The sequence below is a fragment of the Anolis carolinensis genome, chromosome 5, assembly GCF_035594765.1.
Source record: "Anolis carolinensis isolate JA03-04 chromosome 5, rAnoCar3.1.pri, whole genome shotgun sequence".
NCBI lineage: Eukaryota > Metazoa > Chordata > Lepidosauria > Squamata > Dactyloidae > Anolis > Anolis carolinensis.
In genome coordinates, this window is record NC_085845.1 from 192,167,501 (window position 1) to 192,188,604 (window position 21,104).

Consider the following 21,104-nt stretch of genomic DNA (forward strand, 5'->3'; position numbering starts at 1 on the left):
TGTGATGTTCCTGCAACTGTGCTGCTTCACCAGCTCCATGTGATAAAGTCCCATGATAGGTATGAGATAGGAAAGAGGTTTAGCAAAGGTTAAGGAAAGTAACAATCATGTGGTACAAACAACTGGATATACTTGTTCCTTACCCAGATCTATCATTCCAATATCTACCCACAGGTTGGCACATAAAGCTCCAAGCAGGAAGCCGAGGGTTGGTCCAAACATCCCAACTGATCTTACAGTTCCTATGAAAGATGCACTCGTATCAGCATAGCAATGTATTCTTAGCATCTTAGAAAATAATGTCTCCAAAAATTTGGAAAACCTAATCTCTGGTGGAGTGAGAAGATATGCAATGATATGGGTGATCTAGATTAATCTTGTAGTTTTCTAAGAGATAGTCATGTTTGCATGCATCAGGACAAAAAGAAAGAGTAATAGATTTATTTTCATAATAGCTTTCATGGCTTATAATCTATGTCATATGGTATCCATTGTAGGAAACAATGTACTTTTGGAGCAACCCTGAAATGGCTGTGCATCTCAGCTCTACAGATGCGTGGAATCATCTAGAGAAGTATCATTTTAGATTTATGAATTATCTATAAGCGGCACTTTGCTGTATTTTGTTAGCCGTCCCGAGTTCCTTTGGGGAGATGGTGGTGGGATAGAAATAAAGTTTTATTATTATTATTTTTTATTACATATTTTCGGAGTACAAATTCCAACAGCCTGATCCAGCATAGTCAATGGTGAAGAGTGCTGGGAGCTAAAGCCCAATATGGGCAGAAGGTCAAGAGATTCCTGTCTATAAAGAACTGAAATTAAGTCTTTGGGAAATCGTGGGGTAAAAGCTATATTTTTGACAGAAAAATGCAATCCAAAGTACTTGAAAAGTCCAAGTATTCACATGCTTTGAATATATAGGACTACAGTCAAATCTTTGAGACATTTTGTGGTAATAACTGCTGTTGTTGTTTTATTGGGCTTTGAAGAGATACAGCACAATGCTATATGGTGTTCTTCAAAACAGGAAATCAGATAACAATAAAAAGGAGTGTTCCACTAAAGTTTGCAATCCTTCCCACCCACAGAGAAATTCCCTTAAGAAAGATATGGTAGATCCTTTCCCTATCTGATTCCACTTTAATGATATGGCAACGTTTGATGGCTTTGTGGGATGGCACAGAGTTCTGGTATTGTGTGGTGAAAGTGCCCAGGTTTGACATCTTTCTAGTAACTTCCTATTATTCCTCTTTTATTTTGCATTTGTCGGGTACTTCAGGTAGCACTGATTCAACTATTCTGGGTTTATCATATTATCAATTTTGTGAACTGGGTGGATAGAGATTCTGTATTTCAAAAAGGTTAAATGCCTTCTGAAGTTTACAGCTTGGATAATTTATTTGGAGGTTTAGAATACTGGTAGCTAGAGACTTCTGTGTCAATGGTATGCTGACTTCGGGCCCATTTACACAGCACCTCAAACACAGAAATGCTAGCAGTAAATCTGTGCTGATTCACTGCAACAGACAAAAACCACGGTGTAAAAAGGTCCCCTTTTATTCCGATTCCGGCCAGAAAATGTGCATATTTGCATCACTATATATCCCTGCACTCAAGGAAAAAATGTGATTTCCTTCCCTTCCCCCTGTGGAGACTGCGCCAGCACATGTCAACTTTTAAAAAGCCCAAAACAGCTGATCAACTGATTGGGCTGTGAAATGGACACACAGCTGATTTAAAGGAAGCACGAATGGAGAGCAAGTAGAATTCTCTGAAACTCTTTATTTAAAACTTTATAATATTAAACAAAGCTTGAATAAACAACTGGGGGAAGAGAGAAATCGTGCTGAATCTCATAGGCACACATGTAAATTTGCTTGTATTTATATGGTCCAGAGCATAATGGGGTGATCTATAAAAAACAATTTTCCACCAAATGTTCTCCATCCACCCTCCATCTTGTTCCTATACAGAGGAATCCTGTGAGGACAGAGTGGGGAGAAATCCCAAGACCCACAGGTCTGTATGGGGACCTATTCTCAGATTCTGAGGTTTTTTTTGTCCTCTATTTAAAACCCGCATTTTCATGCTGTCTGGAAGTGCCCTTCATTCCATTTTTTTACTCAAAGCTTTAAAAGGGCTGAACCTAGTCCCCTTTCACACCACACATTGTAGCACTATATTTCACATTACCTGCCATGCCAACGTCCTATGAAATACTGAGATTGCTAGTTTTTGGAGAGAAACATAGAATGCTGAGTGAGCCTGTACTGTCTTCTCCAAACTCCAGAATTTCATAGAATATCCATTAACATGGAATCAATGCACAGCACACTAACTGAGTAATGTGAAAGATCCCCACATCTCACCCAAGCAACAATTCAGGTGTATCTGATGTGATAAAAATGTGAGATGCCAGATACCAGGAGAAGCTCATTATCCAGCTGTTATTCGTGAGAATTACCCAACATTTTAAAATGTGCATCTCAGGTATATTGCAGTTTCATGGAAGGCTGATAAGAAATTATCTCATTTATAAAAATAATAAGTTTATAAAAATAATAATCATTTTCTTATTTTTTTTAAAAAAATCTTAGATTAAATATCTAGAGAAAAACAAATGAAAATTCTTAATGCAGTACAAGTCTGGAAATATTGATAAATAGAAAAGGTGACTGTAATAAAGACATGAGAAGACTCAAGGCAGTTCATAATATGAAGACTATGAAGATATTGATGAGTTAATAGTAGAACTATAACTATACATATACCAATATTTTAAAGATGATAAAAGAACCCAAAAGAGAAGTACTGGACCTGAGTCATTTATTTTACCTATATAAAAAGCAGAGTTTTCTTCTGTGGAGAAATCATCGATGTAAGACATTCCCAGTGGCATAATAGGTGCCTCCCCAATTCCACGCAGAAGATTTCCAGCAAGCACAAAGACCCAGAGAGAGGAACTTGCTGCCTTTTCACATTCTGCAGAGAAAACAGATTGGTGAGCACAGCTTGTGTCAGAACCCTGCTACTAGAGCCTGGATGTGGCTCTGAGTTTCAGGGTCACTGACATTGATAAGACACCTGCGGCTCAGGACTCGGAGAAGAAACGGCTGCTGGACTTGGCGGGGAATTTGCGCGGGGTTTTGCTGAGCGGGAAGAGACTTTTCAAATGAGGGGGAGGGTATATAAAGGATGGTTGGCCGGAGCCTCCCATTCTTGGCTTTTTTGATGTTTCATGTTTCCTACAGTAAAAGTTTCTGGTGACAACACAGAGAGTCTCGTGTGTTCATTCAGGAGCGGCTGTGGTGAGCTGACACTAAGCCAAGAATACGGACACCATCCCGCTGTAGCGGTGAGGTGTAACATGCAAGTGGAGGATGAAGAGCTCTTGGGCGCAGGAGGAGGAAGGTCGGAAAGGGCCACTCCCGAGCCGGACGCTGAGTTCCACCAGCTGGCGGCCCTGGCGTCATCCACCGCTTATGCCCAGCCAAATGGGGTAACCCAGAGGCGTGGAGTGGTGCGGGGAGACAGCACCGGAGGAGAGGAAGGTTCACCTTCCCCAGGCCCACAAAGGATGGTGTTTCTGGAGGAGAGGATGTCGGCGATGGAGACCACCCTGGCAGTGATGTCGAGGGCGATGGAGCGCCTGGCGTTTTTGGCGGAGCCAGAGAGAGGAAGGGAACTTCGGGCTGGCTCAATGTGGGACGTGAGCGTGGGAAGCAGCCAGGGCTTTGCAGACCTCCCAGCACCGAAGGGAAGGGAAATGCGAAAGGAGCCCGGCGCCCGGCCCAAGACCCAAACAAGCCTGACGCGGGTGGAGGAGAGTGACGACGAAGGGGAAAAACCTCCGAGAATCCCAGCTACGCTCCCAGCTGAGACCCTGGTGCCCCTGGCGAATGCCGGGCGTGGCACAGGGCCAAGAGAAGCAGCAGCGGGGCCCACTGGTCCGCAAGGGGGCTTGCGACGGGCGGAGAATTGGGGATTGCCACCACAGGGACCCCTACCGAGACGAGAGGAACTAAGGATCGAGTTTGGGGGAGAGTCCTCTGAACTGGATTTTTTCCTGACCACGGTGAGGGGCTATATGGAGGACAATGCTCACACTTTTAGAACGGAATCCAGCCGGATACGGGCCATTGGTGCAGTGTTGAAGAGGGGAGCGGCCAGCTGGTACGTTCAGCTGCACGCGCGGCGCGACCCATGTCTGGGGTCACTCCGACGCTTTATGGGGGCCCTGGAGACCCGTTTCCGAGATCCACTGGAGCAGATCCGGGCGAGGGAGAAGTTGAAGACCGTCTCCCAGGGGCAGAGGTCGGTATCTGAGTATGCGGAGGAGTTCCAATGCCTCGCCGAAAAGGTGCCGGAATGGTCTGCAGTAACAAAGATAGAACTCTTCAAAGAGGGTCTCAGGCGGGAGATCCTCTCCTGGGCGGTGCATCGTGATGAGCCTGACACACTGCGCGGATGGATTCAGCTGGCGGGGCGCGTCGAGACATCGCTGGCCCAGGCGAGGAGGCACCGAGGAGGGCTACAGCAGCGGCCGCAGATGAAAGAGGGGAGCCGGAAGGAGGGATCAACCCCAGCCGGGAGGAGAACGGAGCCGACAGGGAACGTGAGCGCCAGCAGGAGTGGCTGCTTCGTGTGCGGCCGGTTGGGCCACAGGGCTGCCGAGTGCTGGCAGAGAAAAGGGGAAGGCGGAGGCCAGCCCAAACCCAGAGCCGTGGCAGGAAAACGCGCCGAGGAAGAACCACCGATGAGGCACCACTCGGGGGGGTTGGTAAGTCAGGACAAAGCTATGATAGTGGTCCCCATTCAGCTTGAAAATGGCAGCAAACAAGCAACCTGCAAAGCATTTGTGGATTGTGGATGTTCCAGGAACATCATCTCCCCTGAATTAGCCGAGGGATTGGGATGCGAAAGAACGAACCTAGAATCCCCAATAGCTTTTTCGCAGTTGGACGGATCCACAGCATCGGGATCGTTAGCTAAGTACAGTGCCGAAGATGTAAAGTGTAAGATAGGGAGTTGGGAAGGAAAGGTGTCATTTGTGATATCACAAATAGCCAGCTATAATGTTATACTAGGCATGCCGTGGCTGGGGCAGGCCAACCCGCAAATCAACTGGGAGGATAAGAGCATGATCTTCAGGATGAATTTGGAAGAAGGGAGCCAGGAAGTTGAGAGGGAGCCAGGGAAAAGGGGGGAGGAAGACTCTATCAGAATAGCAGAACTGGCAGATAAATTACCCCCAGAGTATCGGGATTTTGTGGACGTGTTTGATGAGAAGGAAGCAGACAATTTCCCACCGAAGCGGAGAGTTGAAGTGAAAATAGAGCTAGTCCCAGGAGCAGAGCTTCCCAAGGCAAAAATATACCCGATGTCAGCTAGGGAAAAGGAGGAACTGAGAAAATACATTGATAAAAACCTAGCGAGGGGTTTCATAGAGCCTTCAAATTCCCCTCTAGGGGCGCCTGTGTTGTTCAGGCGGAAAAAGGACCAAACGCTGAGGCTCTGCATTGACTACAGGGGCCTAAATGCAATCAGTACTGTAAATAAATACCCCCTACCCTTAGTGAAGGACTTGATCGCCCAGTTATCGGAAGGGCAGATATTCACTAAATTGGACTTAATTGAGGCCTACCATAAATTGCAGATCAAACCAGAGGACAGGTGGAAGACGGCCTTCTCCTGCGCATTCGGATTATTCAATTATCGTGTGCTCCCCTTCGGTTTGTGCGGGGGAGGGGCCGCGTTCATGCAATTAATCAACGAAGTGTTGCATCCATTGTTGTACAAGGGAGTCTTTATTTTTTTAGATGACATATTGATAATGTCTCGAACTAAAGAACAACACGTAGAACTAGTCAGGGAAGTCCTACAAAAGTTGAGGGAAGCGAAACTGTATGCGAAGCTTGCCAAGTGCGAGTTCAATAAGGACCAGATAGACTTTCTGGGGTATAGGATTTCCTCCCAGGGAGTGGCGATGGACCCTGCGAAGGTGGAAGACGTGAGGGGGTGGGAAGCCCCCAAAACACGGAAGCAGCTGCAATCCTTCCTAGGGTTCGCAAACTTCTATAGAACATTTATCAAGGACTTTGCGCGCCTCACTTTGCCATTAACGGATTTGTTAAAAACTAAAGGCAGGGGAGAAACAGCCAAAGTGGAGGCCCCAGGGGCCAAACTGACATGGACAATAGAATGCCAGGAAGCTTTCGAAGCCCTTAAAAAGCGTTTTACTGAGGAACCTGTCCTACAGCACCCTGATATGTCTAAGGCCTTTGTACTACATTGCGATGCGTCAGACCGGGCATATGGGGCAGTTCTGCTGCAGAAAGACGAGGGGGGGAACCTGAAGCCATGTGGCTATCTGTCAAAAAAGTTTAGCGATACAGAAAAAAACTGGCCGATTTGGGAGAGAGAAGCCTTAGCGATTCTAAAAGCACTAGAGTGCTGGAGACACTTTCTGGAAGGAAGTGGAACACCGTTTGAGGTGTGGACTGATCATAGAAATTTACAGTATCTAAGATCCCCTCGTAAACTATCAGCGAAGCAAATTAGATGGGCCCAATATTTCAGCCGTTTTGATTTCAGACTCAGATTCTTCCAGGGGAAACATAACATACTCGCTGACGCTCTCTCTCGGATGCCTCAGCACGGGGGAGGAATTCAGGAATCTGAAGGGAGCCTGTTCCTAGATAAGCAGTGGGGCCTGGCAGTACTAACTCGAGCACAAGCGGCCAAAGAAAACAAACGTACTGCCATTTCCACGGGGGGAGGAGAAATATGGGAGGAAGAGTTGAAGCGAGCGTATGGAATGGACAAATGGTTACAAACTAACAAGGAAAAGGGAGAATTGTGTGGGGATTTGGTGTTTGTAAATAAGAAATTGTATATTCCTGAATGTTTAAGACGAGAAATGTTAAGGAAGTGCCACGATAACAAGGGTGCGGGTCATCTAGGCCCCACCAGGACTATTAAACTGTTGGCCAAACAATGCTGGTGGCCCGGAATGAGGAAAGACGCCAGGGGGTACGTCACGCAGTGTGAATTATGTGCAGAGGGAAAAACACCACCGGGGAAGCCCCAGGGGCTATTGCAGAAGGTGGTGGAGCCCATGAGGCCATGGGAATGCGTGGCCATGGATTTTGTAGGCGAACTACCCCCCAGCAGAGGCCACAGATACATTTGGACAATATTGGACCTATTCTCAAAACAGGCACACTTTGTGGCCCTGCCGAAACTCCCCTCAGCTGAAAAACTTGCTGATTTGTATGTGAAGCATGTATATCGCCTACATGGGTGTCCCGACAAAATAATTAGCGACCGGGGAGTCCAATTTACTGCAAAATTTTGGGGAAAATTCTTACAGCTGTTAGGAGCAGAAAGGAACCTGAGCTCGGCTTTTCATCCCGCAACCAACGGGGGAGTCGAACGCACCCAACAAACACTGTGCCAATTATTGAGGATGTACACCAATTATAGACAGGATGATTGGGCGGACCTTCTACCGTTTGCTGAGATGGCTTTTAACGGGGCCGTACATTCGGCCACAGGTCGTGCCCCATTCGAAATAGTATACGGACAGGAGGTGGCACCTTTCCCCAGGCTACCCGAGTGGAAGGAAGGAGAGGGCCAGACCGACAAGGAATGGCCGGCCAAAATTAAGCAAGGGTGGCAGACCGTGGTGGAGGCATTGCGGGAAACACAAAAGAAGTACAAGCTCTTTGCCGATCGTAGGCGCCGAGAGGGGGACAAATTGGGCGAAGGGGATCTGGTTTGGCTGAGCACAAAAAACCTGAAATTGGGGTTCCCATCTAAAAAATTGGCTCCACGCTATATAGGGCCGTTCAGGGTAGCTAAAAGAATAAACGAAGTGACCTATGAGCTGAGGCTACCCAAGGACCTAGGAAAGGTACACCCGGTATTCCATTGCAGCCTGTTAAAAAAGTATAAAGGAACTCTGGACAGCGGAGAACAATAGTTGTGTTTAATCTTTTCCTTCCAGGACGAAGGGGAGGAGGACGCCATGTCAGAACCCTGCTACTAGAGCCTGGATGTGGCTCTGAGTTTCAGGGTCACTGACATTGATAAGACACCTGCGGCTCAGGACTCGGAGAAGAAACGGCTGCTGGACTTGGCGGGGAATTTGCGCGGGGTTTTGCTGAGCGGGAAGAGACTTTTCAAATGAGGGGGAGGGTATATAAAGGATGGTTGGCCGGAGCCTCCCATTCTTGGCTTTTTTGATGTTTCATGTTTCCTACAGTAAAAGTTTCTGGTGACAACACAGAGAGTCTCGTGTGTTCATTCAGGAGCGGCTGTGGTGAGCTGACAGCTTGCTACACAAATTACCTTAGCTCTCCTTGCTTGTTTGCTTTTCTCTGGCCACTATGAGTCATTTGTAAGTCGGATGTTTGTAACTCGGGAACTGCCTGTAAATCCTCTGTCATCCCCACTTCAACTTCTTTTGAAATGCTCCAGCTTCTCTCTCCTCCTCCAACTTCCCCCCTCTTTTTCAAATGTTGATTCAATACTAAGTGGTGTAGGGTGAAGGTCCTCTTAAGGCGGTTTCCCATCTAGTGGGGGAGTGGGTGGAGTGAGAGCAACAGGCATATCTCAGTTAATTAACTTTCTGGCAATGCATCTGCTTTTTACAAAGTCTTTCTATGCCCACCCAGCCCCTTCTCTCCTCTTTGTTCTCTGCCTAGGTGATGGTCAAGGAAGGAAGAGAACCAGACTTTTGATTTGAGATTTCGTAACAGTATGTCAGAAGCCCAGTATGTAATAAAGCTGGAGCTGGAAAAGAACTACTGTATATACTCGAGTATAAGCCTAGTTTTTCAGCCCTTTTTTAGGTCTGAAAAAGCTCCCCTCGGCTTATACTCAAGTGAGGGTCCTGGCCGGCTTCTATTCAGGTCGGCTTATACTTGAGTATATACGTATTCAGAGTTGGACAGTCTTATCTTATTAAAGTCTAATTATTATCTTAAATTACAGTTTTGGGAGCCTCCGGTGGCTCAGTGTGTTAAAGCGCTGAGCTGCTGAACTTGCAGACTGAAAGGTCCCAGGTTTAAATCTGGGGAGCGGAGTGAGCGCCCGCTGTTAGCTCCAACTTCTGCCAACCTAGCAGTTCGAAAACATGCAAATGTGAGTAGATCAATAGGTACCGCTCTGGTGGGAAGGTAATGGCATTCCATGCAGTCATGCCGGCCACATGACCTTGGAGGTGCCTACAGACAACGCCGGCTCTTTGGCTTAGAAATGGAGATGCGCACCAACCCCCAGAGTCGGACACGACTGAACTTAACGTGAGGGAAAACCTTTACCTTTACCTTTTAAATTACAGTTTTATATAAATATTCAAAAACATTTAACCTACTGATGCCTCAAATAATGCGATTTTATTAATATCTATTTTTATTTTTGAATTTGACCTGTAGCTGCTGCATTTCCCACCCTCGTCTCATACTCGGGTCAATAAGTTTTCCCAGTTTTTGTGGTAAAATTAGGTGCCTCGGCTTATATTCGGGTCGGCTTATACTCGAGTATATAAGATAGATTTTATTATAGCTAATTCCATGCAATTGGGTACCTTCCTGCAACAGGTAAGGTAAAGAGGAGCCACAGACAGAACTCGTTACTTAGCATGCATGAATAAGAAAACACAGAGAAAAGGCAACAATAGATAGACCTGCCTTCCCAGCTAGCCCTTTAAAACATATAGATCAGTGATTCTCAACCTGGGGTCCCCAGATGTTTTTGGCCTACAACTCCCAGAAATCCCAGCCAGTTTACCAACTGTTAGGATTTCTGGGAGTCGAAGGCCAAAAACATCTGGGGACTCCAAGTTAAGAACCACTTGTATAGATCTATGAGCCTGGTCACCAAAATAGAAATCAATAGAAACATTGACACTGATGAGAGAGAAATAATGCATTTACATTGTAGAATAAATGCAGTTTGACACTACATTAACTGCCATGGCTCGATGCTATGGAATCATAGAGGTTGTAGTTTTTCAAGGTTTTGAGCTTTCTCTACCAGAGTGTGCTTGCTGGTGCCAAGCTACAACTCCCATAGTTCCCTAGCATTAAACCATGGCAGTTAAATTATGTCAAACTGCATTCATTCTACAATGCGGATGCACCCCAAATCTCACCTGATTTAATTCTCTCATATGTGCATATTGTTAGTTATGAAGAATGCTTTTATAGGAACACTAGCTGTGCCCGGCCACGCGTTGCTGTGGCAAAGTGGTGGTGGTATTGGTTAAAAATTGTTGTGTAATTTTTATTTGACGTTATTTGCATTTTTTAATTAATTTATTGTGAGTTATATTTTTATTTATTATATTTTATTATTTTCTTGTATTATTTTTAGTTATTTTCTGTTGTTATAGTATTTTATTGTATTAATTTTTAGTGTTTTTTATTACTTTTTTTTGGGTTGCTAGGAGACCAAGTTGGAGGAGCTTAGCCTTCTAACTGGCAGCAATTGGATAAAAGCAATTATTCCTCTCTCTCTAATTAGGACTTTATTTTTCTTTTCTTTTTGTTGTATCAACCTAGAGGCGTGGATGATGGGTTGTGTTGTCAAATTTCGAGGTAGGGGGGCCTGTAATTTTGTTGTTTTGTGGGTCGCCGTGATGCCATCACTCTTTTATATATATAGATTTTGAGGTGCTCTTCTTTTCTGTAATGTAGGAAACTATCCTTATTCTTTCCATGTTATTTCTCTCTCTGATTCCAAATTGTATGTTACAAAAGAAACACATCTGCTTTGTTAACCGTGATACACCTGTAGTGAGTTAGACGAACTGTCATGAGACCAAATCAACTGGCTGGGCTGGAAAATCCCAGTAATAAATTGCTTCATAAACAAACAGATGGAGGAGGATAAAGGGACTGCCTGAAGGTTGAGACTGATTACAGATCTAATTACACCTGGCATCCCATTGCACACCCACAAAATAAATCCACATTAAGAGAATGGTTCATGGCCCACTCACTGAGCCCATAAAGTTACATTTCTGTAGGGAGTTTTGCTTACCAAGAGCATCCAAATTTCCTGTGCCATTGTGAAGAGGCGATTCTGGCGAGCAGGCGGAAACACTTGCAGAAGAATTGGCCATAGAATCAGCAATGCTTTTGAAATTATAACTTCAAAACAAAAACAACGATGAGGGTTTGACACATGGAAGATGGTGAAGATAATAGTTGTTATTCATTCTTAGTATTAAAAATAATTATATATCAAGATGGAACAATATCAAGATGGACCAGTGCTTAAACGTATCATTGATTCCAGACATGGTGGGAAAAATAAGACCCATATTCTGCATACCTACACTACTCCAATATTGATCAAGGCAGCAAGAAATTCTTTGAATTCAGGAGATGCATTCATATTGTGGGAATATCAGAGCATTAATGCAATAATAATGATTTATTGCTGTTTTCCAAAGTGCTCAAAATACATGTATTTAATTTAATTTCATGGGTACTGTCTTTATAATCTATATATACAGAATGTCCCCTAAAATGCATACACTCTTAGCAGCTTATGCCTCTAGATTTTTTAAAGCATTTTCTTCCCAAAATATATTCACGCTTAACTGGATTACAGAATACAATTGCATAGAAATGCTGCAAACTTACAAAAGAAATCTTAAGTGAAGTTTGCAACTCTACATTTTGATGTGCAATGTTGTACAGGGGTGACAATTTGAACTGGGTTGCTGTGAGCTTTCTGGGTTGTATAGCCATGTTCCAGAAGCATTCTCTCCTGACATTTACCCTGCATCTATGGCAGACATCCTCAGAGGTTGTGAGGTCTGCTGAAAACTAAGCAAGAGGGGTTTTTATATCTGTGAAAAGTCCAAGGGTGGGAGAAAGCATTTAATGGCCTTTCAACTTCAAGGACTGGCTGCTTACTGCCTGGGGAAATCCTTTGTTAGGAGGTAGTAAGCAGCTAATCAAGGTGGCTAATTGTACATTAACACTTGCCTCAAACAGACAAAGTTCTTTCTTCCACCCTCGGACTTTCCACAGATATATAAACCTTGCCTAGTTTTCAACAGACCTCACAACCTCTGAGGATGCCTGCCATAGATGAAGGTGAAACGTCAGGAGAGCATGCTTCTGGAACATGACCATACAGCCCGGAAAACTCACAGCAACCCATTGATCCCAGCCATGCAAGCCTTCGACAACACATCGACAGTTTGAACAATTTGCAGATATAGAAAAAATCTATAATTTGGGTTAAAACAATACTATAATATGCATTCTTCAAAAGAAATTGGTTTACTTATTCTTCAAATAATCACCATATCTTCTATAAGCTCTCTTAAAGCATGTATATACTATTAAAAGAAAATTTATTTGGTTACTGCCCAAATGTTTCAACTCAAAAATGCTGAAAGGTGCAGGAGATAGAAAGACACATCCAAAACTATAAGCTTCTGGTAATAAGTTGCCATTCACCCTACAGAATTACAGAACTATATTTCCACTTCAATTGCCATAGTTCTGTTCTATGGAGTCCTGGGATCTGTAGCATGGTGAACTACTGAAAATTCTTTAAAAAAATATTCTGATGAATATTTCAGTAAAGGTGATATTAGTACAATATCACACTCATTAATCAGAATAATCATATTATTTCCTGGGCTGTGGCACAGGCTGTTGAGCAGCCAGCTGCAACAAATCACTCTGACCAAGAGGTCATGAGTTCGAGGCCAGCTCGGAGCCTGTGTTTGTCTTTGTCTTTGTTCTATGTTAAGGCATTGAATGTTTGCCTTATATGTGTAATGTCATCTGCCCTGAGTCCCCTTCGGGGTGAGAAGGGCGGAATATAAATACTGTAAATAAATAAATAAATAAATTTCATAAACAGCTTATGCCACCTCTACCTAAATTACCTCACTGATTTAAAAAAAATTGTCTTACTCCCCTACTCACTCTATATAAAAATATTTAAAATAAAAGTAAAGAGAAAAATAATGAAAAGTATTAAAAGTGACTTCCTGCCCACCAGCCCAAAGAGATTTCTATGAAAACATTGTCATCTTCCCGCTATTAAATATAATTAAGAATCTTAATTTTACCCTATTATTACATAATTATGCTCAATCTTTCATCTTTAGCTTCAGTCAGGTTGAGAATTCTAAATGTTCAAAATGCCTTTCCCCAAACTGCATGTTCCAGCAGTTAAAGTGGAATACTACTATTAGTCTTCAGAGTGAATGGGGCCTTAGTGGAACTGATCCTACATGGCTGAGTCACATCTACACCAACCTAAGTGGTCAGTGTAAATTTTGTCTAAGAAGTACAGATTTTTCATAGGTAATTTAGTAAATATATTGCTGAGTTAGACACTTCCTCACAACATTTCCCCATATACACCAGTGGCTGCCATTCATATCTATGTGTGGTCTTTCTCCATCAAATGTTATTGGTATCCGAATACAGATATATATCTAAGATTCAGGGACAATGAAGCAATGGGTGGACCTTATATGCTTACCGGCCCATTATGAAATGTGGCACCACTGACAGAAATGCTCCAATGGACATGATAAAACACCCCACAGCAATGACCTTTGGGCGATGAACTTTTGGTCCAAGGTAGCTCACCAGGACTAAAACCAATAGGTTTCCTGTAATGCAAGAGAAGATTTAAAGCAGCAGAGAGGAAACTCTTTCTATTTCATTCCAAAACATTAGTAATTTTTTTCTACTAATGCCCAAATAGGGATTGGCATAGGTGTACCTATCTCAAAGCTTCCATCAATCAGACCAGCTACAGATGATGGGATTTCAAATCTCCTTTCGATCTGGGTCATCATACTCTTCATGTAGCTTCCCGAAAAACCTTTGGCAAAATAGGAAAATGCCAGTGCTATGAGAAACATCTGTGGTGCAAACAAAAAGATGGACATGAATAAGGAAAGGAACTATCACTAGGAAAATGAGAGAGGAAATATTTCAGCTGCCATGTGTTGGAGAGATGGATGATGTTGGTGAAAATGAAGGAAAAAAGAGGAAGGGAGTAGCAAAAGGAGAAAAGAAATGCAGAAGATCTGACAGTAAGAATATTCAACTGTGGAAAGGACTACCTTAGAAGATGGCAAAATATCTTTCGCTGAGGATTTTTGAACATAGAGTGCATCTACACTTCCTCAAAATAATCCAGAGGAAACATCTCCAGAGCTGCTGCAATACAGCACAGTTATGTCCCCAGAGCACCTTCAGTGTCCGGAAGCTTGATAGCAATGTTGTTTTTGCTGGTCCCATGGCTGGACATCCTCTTAAATCCTCATCAGAAGCAATGTCACTAGCAAGGCTCTGCCAGGGTGCTGTTCTTGACTCAGCACTAGGAGCTGTTGGATGTCTGGACACTGGATTGGTCAGATCCAGTTCTGACAGTTTGTAGTTTCTGCTACAAATCCTGCCACATATCATGGAGTTGCAAGGTACATTCACTGCCATATAATCCAGTTTCTGAATCCATATTATCTGATTTGAACTGGATTATATGAGTCTATACTGCCATAATATGGATTCAGAAACTGGATGATATGGCAGTGTAGAGGAGACCTTTATTTGGTCCATAGAGTAAATCTACACTATGAAGTTTGACATCGCTTTAATATCTGTGGCTCGATGCTATAGAATCATGGGATTTCTAGTTTGGTAAGCTCTCTCTGCCAAAAAATGCTGGTTTCTCACCAAACTACCCTGGAGCCATGGCAATTAAAATGATATCAAGCTATATTAATTCTACAGTTTATTTCTACCCATAGTCATAGAGTGATGGCTATTGAAGTGCTTTAGCAGTGGATTCCTGCACTCACAGGGAATTGAGCTAAATGGCCCCTTAAAAGGTAAATGTTTCCCCTGACGTTAAGTCTAGTCATGTCTGACTCTGGGGGTTGGTGCTCATCTCTATTTCTAAGCGGAAGAGCCGGCGTTGTCCATAGACACCTCCAAGGTCATGTGGCCAGCATGACTGCATGGAGCGTTGTTACCTTCCCGCCAGAGTGGTACCTATTGATCTACTCACATTTGCATGTTTTCGAACTGCTAGGTTGGCAGAAGCTGGAGCTAACAGTGGGTGCTCACTCCGCTCCCGGGATTTGAACCTGGGACCTTTCGGTCTGCAAGTTCAGCAGCTCAGTGCTTTAACACACTTCGCCACCGGGGCCCCTTACTATTCTATAATTTTAAGAGAGAGAAGAAACGTTTGGGATTTGAAGATCTCTCTCTCTCTCTCTCTCTGTTTATCTTTTCTCATCCCATCTAACCATCCTTCAGTGTCTATATTTGAGGAAACTGTAGAAAATAAGATCAATGGATCTTAAGGAAGGAACATAATGGTGCAAGAGGAGACCATTCATTTAAGTATCATGGAAAAAAGTCATCCAGCGTTTTAAAGGATTTCATGAAAACACTTTTATCTGCCCAGAAACATACATATATCCTGTTTCCATCTGCACTATAGAAAAGAGAGAAGCACTCAACACTTCAGAAATATGTGAACATTCTGATGGTCATCGATAATAATGATCTCCATAGATTTCATCCTCAGTATTTCCATCTGGAAAGAAGCATAAGTTACATTCTCATTCTTTCCATATTGAGGAGAAAAAAGATGAGGGGGCGGGGGAGTAGGTATGCAAGAGGAGCAAAAAAGGAAGAATCACCACCACCATTAAGAAAACATAGTTATGTAGTGCCTCACAGCAGCATCTCCTAAACTCTGTTTTGCACTCCCTGATTTCAGTACCATCCTTGAACAGTCAACAGATAGATCATGTGGAAAGACTATTTGTTATTATTCACTCCCAAGTCAAATAATTGGTTTCCTAAAATTTGGTAAGCCCACCAGGAAGAATAACTAATGGAAATCTTGTGCAATTTTCTTCCGGTCTTCACCCAAAGTGATGCAGAAAGACTTTTCTACACAGAAAAACACATCGTTTGAGAGTCGCCGCCACCCATTTTTTCTATGCAGCAAAAAGGTTTTCTAAAAATAGAGCAGAATTGTTTTCTGACAACATATTTGGCAATTCACCAAAACCTCTACTAGGTCTTATTTTCGGGGGAAACACGATAATACTTTTCTCTTGTGCAGGTGTAGATTCACTCAGGTTGCATCTACACTGTAGAATGAATGCAATTTGACACCACTTTAGCTGCCACGGGTCGATGGTATGGAATCATGGGAGTTCTCGCTCTAGACCAATGGTTCTCAACCTGGGGTTCCCAGATATTTTGGGCTTCAGCTTCCAGAAATCCTAACAGCTGGTAAACTGGGAGTTGTAGGTCAAAATCATCTGGGGACCCCAAGTTGAGAACCCCTGCTTTAGACAATCTTGAACTTTCTCTACCAATGAGTGTTCATCAAACTACAATTCCCCTCCCATGATTCCATGGCATTGAGCCATGACAGTGGTGTCAAAACTGCATTACTTCTACAGTCCAAATGTTCCAGCTTCTACATAAACACTGAGAGATAGAAAGAACCATTATTTATTCCCTAGCATCATCGGCATTTATAAAGACATAAGTACAGATCACAAGGAGCTTAGCTTAAATGAAAAGAAGGGAGAGGCGTTGGAATATATTTTTGCATATGAATACTCCAAGCACATTTGCTATTTATTGAAGAGAAAGAACAGGGACATACCTTTAACTTTGAAAGAGTTAGTGAGATTCTCTTCATAGGATGTGACCCAAGGCTTTTATCCATAAAAGACAGGCCATCTTTTGCTTGTTGAGGAGTTGCTTTGCCCTCCATGGTGTTGACCTTCTCTCTTGGGAACACCGATGGCTCTGTCTGGGATAAATAGGGATGGGGCTTGCATCACTTCCTTCATGGACATCACTCCCATGTACAGTCCCCAGGCACACCATTTAGTGGCTTCAGTTTAGGAAGCTAAATTGGAAAAGCAACTCATGGTGTTTGCTTTTGGAAGGGCATTAGCAAGGCTGGTTCAATTACTCCAACTCACAGATAGATTAATTTTCAACATACGGCAATGTCAGTAAACAAACCTACACCCATCCACCCACAAAAGAAATCATAACCACAAGATGACCAAATTGGCTCATTCCTTAGCTGGCAAAGGTAGGAATCATTGGTTCTGCAGAGATTTGATTTGAAAAACAACAAAAAATGTATTTTACAATGAAGCAAGTCTACTGAAGCAATCACATTGATTAAGCAGGCCTAGGACTGCGATCTTAACAATCAAGAGTTTGGAGGTTTATTCTTACTTGTATAAAAATGAAATGTATCTGTTTGGTTTTAAAAAAATCCCTTTTCACAATTTAATTAAGTTTAGGGATATGAAATGATTCACCTAATAAATATAAGTTATTTAGATTTTGACCTTAAACCATGAGGATTGGTCTACTGAATGGAAACAGCTTGTAATCTGCCACTATCATCATTCCTCACCATCGGCTATCTTGTCTAAGGATGATGGGATTTACAGTCTAACAATAATGAGATATCCACTTATTCACCATCTTTGGTGGATTTATGCACGTACTTAAATGTATGTAGTAATAGTGAATTGCTTTCCATGTTGCCACTCTTGTATCATAACAACTGATGCTTTAATCGAAGTTGTGCATTGCACTTTTCTTTTGATAATTCCATCCATCACTTTATTTATACCCTGCCTTTTTCCTAAGCTGGGATTCAAGGAAGGTACATTGTGTTTATATTTACTGTATAAGTATTGTGATTTAGAAAAACTTTATTGCACTATTAGGTAATCTCAGATCATGACTGCACACTCTTGCCCTCTGGGGAAAATAGTAGACTTCATTTCTAGGATGCTGCCATCAACATATTTTCAGGTTTGGCTTCATAGAATGTTACATTTTATTTGATTATTGAGTTGAACTGCAAGCCATTGTATTAATTCTGCTCTATTAATTCTTATCCTCCCCCTTTCTCCAACTAGGCTTCTGTACTGAAATGCATCCAAAATTCGGAACAATGTTGAATTTCATCTAACACCAAAACTAGGTCATTTTGTTTATTTACTGCTGGCCTCCAGAATGGCACTTAGAATTTGTAATTTACAGATTCACAACTACTCCATAATTAGTACAACAGTGCACCTTTGGTATTTATTGAGGTTTTATTCCCTGCAAGTATCAAAATCTCTGGATGCTCAAGTCCCATTATATAAAATAGTATAGTAAAATGGCATCTCTCAGATAAGATGGTGAAATCAAAGTTTGCTGTTGTTTTTTTTTGGCACATTTTTAAACTATGGATATAGAATGTGTGGATACAGAGAACTAACTGTACTAGGTATTCATGATTGTTGTACAATTATCATAACCATAAATGCTCACCCCTCAAAAACCTACCTTAGCAGCCAGTAGCTTCACTGAGCAATGGAAGGGGTCTCATTTAGAATCAAAGGGCCATCTTCATGTGTAATATTACTACACTTTGTTCCTGCCTACCTTCATATCTGCCACACGTTTAAAAAAATCATAGCAACAGCTGAAGTTTGGTAAGACTTATTACTTCACAAATATACTAAGGACAGTACTGAAAAAATGCAGATTGCAACATTGCATACTGCTGAGTTCTCAAAAACAGTGGCTGCTGGTAGCTTTTAGTCTGGACTTTGAATGGCCTGTCCAAATTGCTGGATCCTAAATTTGAAAAAAAATGAACTTAATTTGCTACCTCGCTGATCTAGGAACCATCAGTTCACACAAAATAAAAGGCATCTTATATCCAAATCACTCATTCTTTTTACCGCTATGGTCTTTCCTGCTGTGGGTCTTGGACTGATTTTATGATGACCGTGTCTCAGTCTTGTCTATTTCATCTACCAACAAGATCTAAATCAGATTTCCTTTGTCTTGTAAACCTCAGAGCCAGTTGTCATCTCAGGATTTCTAGGAAATTAACAACATATACAATTAGCACACAAGGAGTTTTCAGTAAGAAATGTTCAATCTGCTCATAGTTTCTAAACAGTTCAGCAAAAATACTCTTCCTGATAATTAACTTTCCAAGTTATCAAGCCTCCTTAAAGTTAACAAACATCCTGTATTAGATACCTCCTATTTGTGAGTGACAGCATTGTGCAGCAATGCACTAAATCAGTAGGACCCTAATACCAAACACACAGCATCGGCCAATAGTATCCCAATTGTTCCCAACTATAAGGCCTCAGGAAGTTCAATTTAAATGAAGATTCAACTTCAGAAAAGCAGATTGGTCCAAATTCTCAGACATGTTAGATGACAAGATCATATTGGTGGCTCCAATCCCTGAGGAATATGACCGCTTTATCAAAATAGTAAAAACCTGCTCACTGGCTTCTATACCAAGAGGCTGCAGAACACACTACCTTCAGGGCATTACCCCTGATACAGCTGCCTTGTTGGAAGACTATTACAGGCTCCACAATGAAGACCCATTTAGTGAGCAAACTCTCCAGGCAATGCAGAGTATTCTCTCCTCCATCTCTGAAGCCAAGAAAGAACAGTGGATAAAGCTGAGAACAGAAGTCGACATGGGCAGGAGCAGTCAGAAGGCACAGAGGCTGTTAAGGTGTTGTTGAGCCATAATCCTTCACAAACTAATTCCAACGCCAACATAAAGGTAGATCAGATAGTGCATCAACTTCTGAAAAGTGGGAAACCCAACCTTTCCACTAAAGTAGGAAGGAAACCAATAGTCAGATAACCAGATAATGAAAATAACATTTTTCATGAACCTTTTACACCTACTGAATTGGACATGGCCCTCAATAAATGTAAAAATGGCAAAGCAGCTGGCCTGGGCAATCTACGGATAGAACAAATTAAGAATTTTGCCCCAAATGCTACATGCTGACTGACTGCTGAAACTGATGAACAACTTCATTGCATCCTGTCAGATTCCCAAAATCTGGAGGAAAGCAAGAGTCATAGCCATCTTGAAACCAGGCAAAGACCGTAATGACCCAAAAAGCTATAGACCAATCTCCTTGTTGTGCAATCTTTACAAAGTTCTGGATAGACTTATTTTGCATAGAATTATGGAAAAAAAATAGACCCATGTATGATTCCACAGCAAGCTGGATTCAGGAAAGGCAAAAGCTGGACATCACAAAGGTTGAACCTGGCTCAGCACATAGAAGATGGGTTTGAAAGGCAGCAGATTACAGGAGCTGTCTTCATAGGCCTGTCAGCAGCTTATGACCCTGTAAATTGTATGATTTTATTGCTGTGTTTTATCATGTGTTTTATAATGACTGTGATTTTATTTTATGCCTTTTAATTTTATTTGTGTGTTTTTTGTATTTGATACCACTGTATGCTTGTTTTATATTTGTGAGCCGCCATGAGTCCCTCTGGGGAGATGGTGGCGGGGTATAAAAATAAAATTATTATTATTATTATTAAATCACTGCCTTTTCCTGAGAAAAACTTATAATATCACAAATATGACATCCTTCCAAACATTTAAACCCAGGCGATCTGTGTTTCAAGGCTGCAACACTTTGAAACAGTTTGGGTAATGTATCATGAAACAACTGTTTCCACATTTGCACATGATGAAGACAAGTGCTTTTCCATTTCTGTTATGCAGAGCAGTGTTGTCATTTTCTATGTCCATCTTCCCCTTGAAATCCTAGGGTCTAATTTTTTTTTATTTCCAACTATCTTTCCTGCCCATAATTTATGAAACTGAGATCCCAGAGTCCCACCCTGGCCTCATGTTACAGACATTTCAACATAAGTCCTTCACAATATGAAACCATTGTTCACATAGATACTTCTACTCCCATACAATCTTTCACTGTAAATTGGAATTCTGTTAAGTGGTCACTGGTATTGCCCATGCTTTCAAATTCCATTAATCTGTGGGACTGGTCCATTCCTCTCCTTCATCATCTTAAGCTGGGCTTCTTACTTTGCCGGGGTTGAATCCTGTCACCTTTTCCTCAGTGCCAACTGGTACAAATGGCTTGTTGTACTGTGGAAAATACAGCTCATGGACTCTATATGGCTCTTGTACCTCACTCTTGTTGCCCTCAAAAGACTAAGTCTGCACCACTCAATTGACTT

At 42.2% G+C, this 21,104-nt stretch overlaps 1 protein-coding gene across 5 annotated transcripts in view; it reads right to left on the bottom strand.

Moving 5' to 3' along the window:
* The window catches only part of LOC100554815 (solute carrier organic anion transporter family member 1C1), a 41,240-nt gene that overhangs the window by 11,922 nt on the left and 8,214 nt on the right, over positions 1-21,104 (bottom strand). For 2 of the 5 annotated variants that reach the window (XM_008110364.3, XM_008110365.3), the window contains exons 2-8: positions 18,800-18,941; positions 16,696-16,845; positions 13,777-13,918; positions 13,531-13,663; positions 11,053-11,162; positions 2,839-2,985; positions 144-242 (exon numbers count right to left, since the gene is read on the bottom strand). In XM_008110364.3, the coding sequence (XP_008108571.1) occupies positions 144-242; positions 2,839-2,985; positions 11,053-11,162; positions 13,531-13,663; positions 13,777-13,918; positions 16,696-16,806 (742 nt within the window). In that variant the 5' untranslated portion in view covers positions 16,807-16,845; positions 18,800-18,941. Of the gene's footprint in view, positions 1-143; positions 243-2,838; positions 2,986-11,052; positions 11,163-13,530; positions 13,664-13,776; positions 13,919-16,695; positions 16,846-18,799; positions 18,942-21,104 lie in introns of those variants that run through there. The other 3 variants (XM_008110366.3, XM_062983174.1, XM_062983175.1) reach the window with 3 other exon arrangements.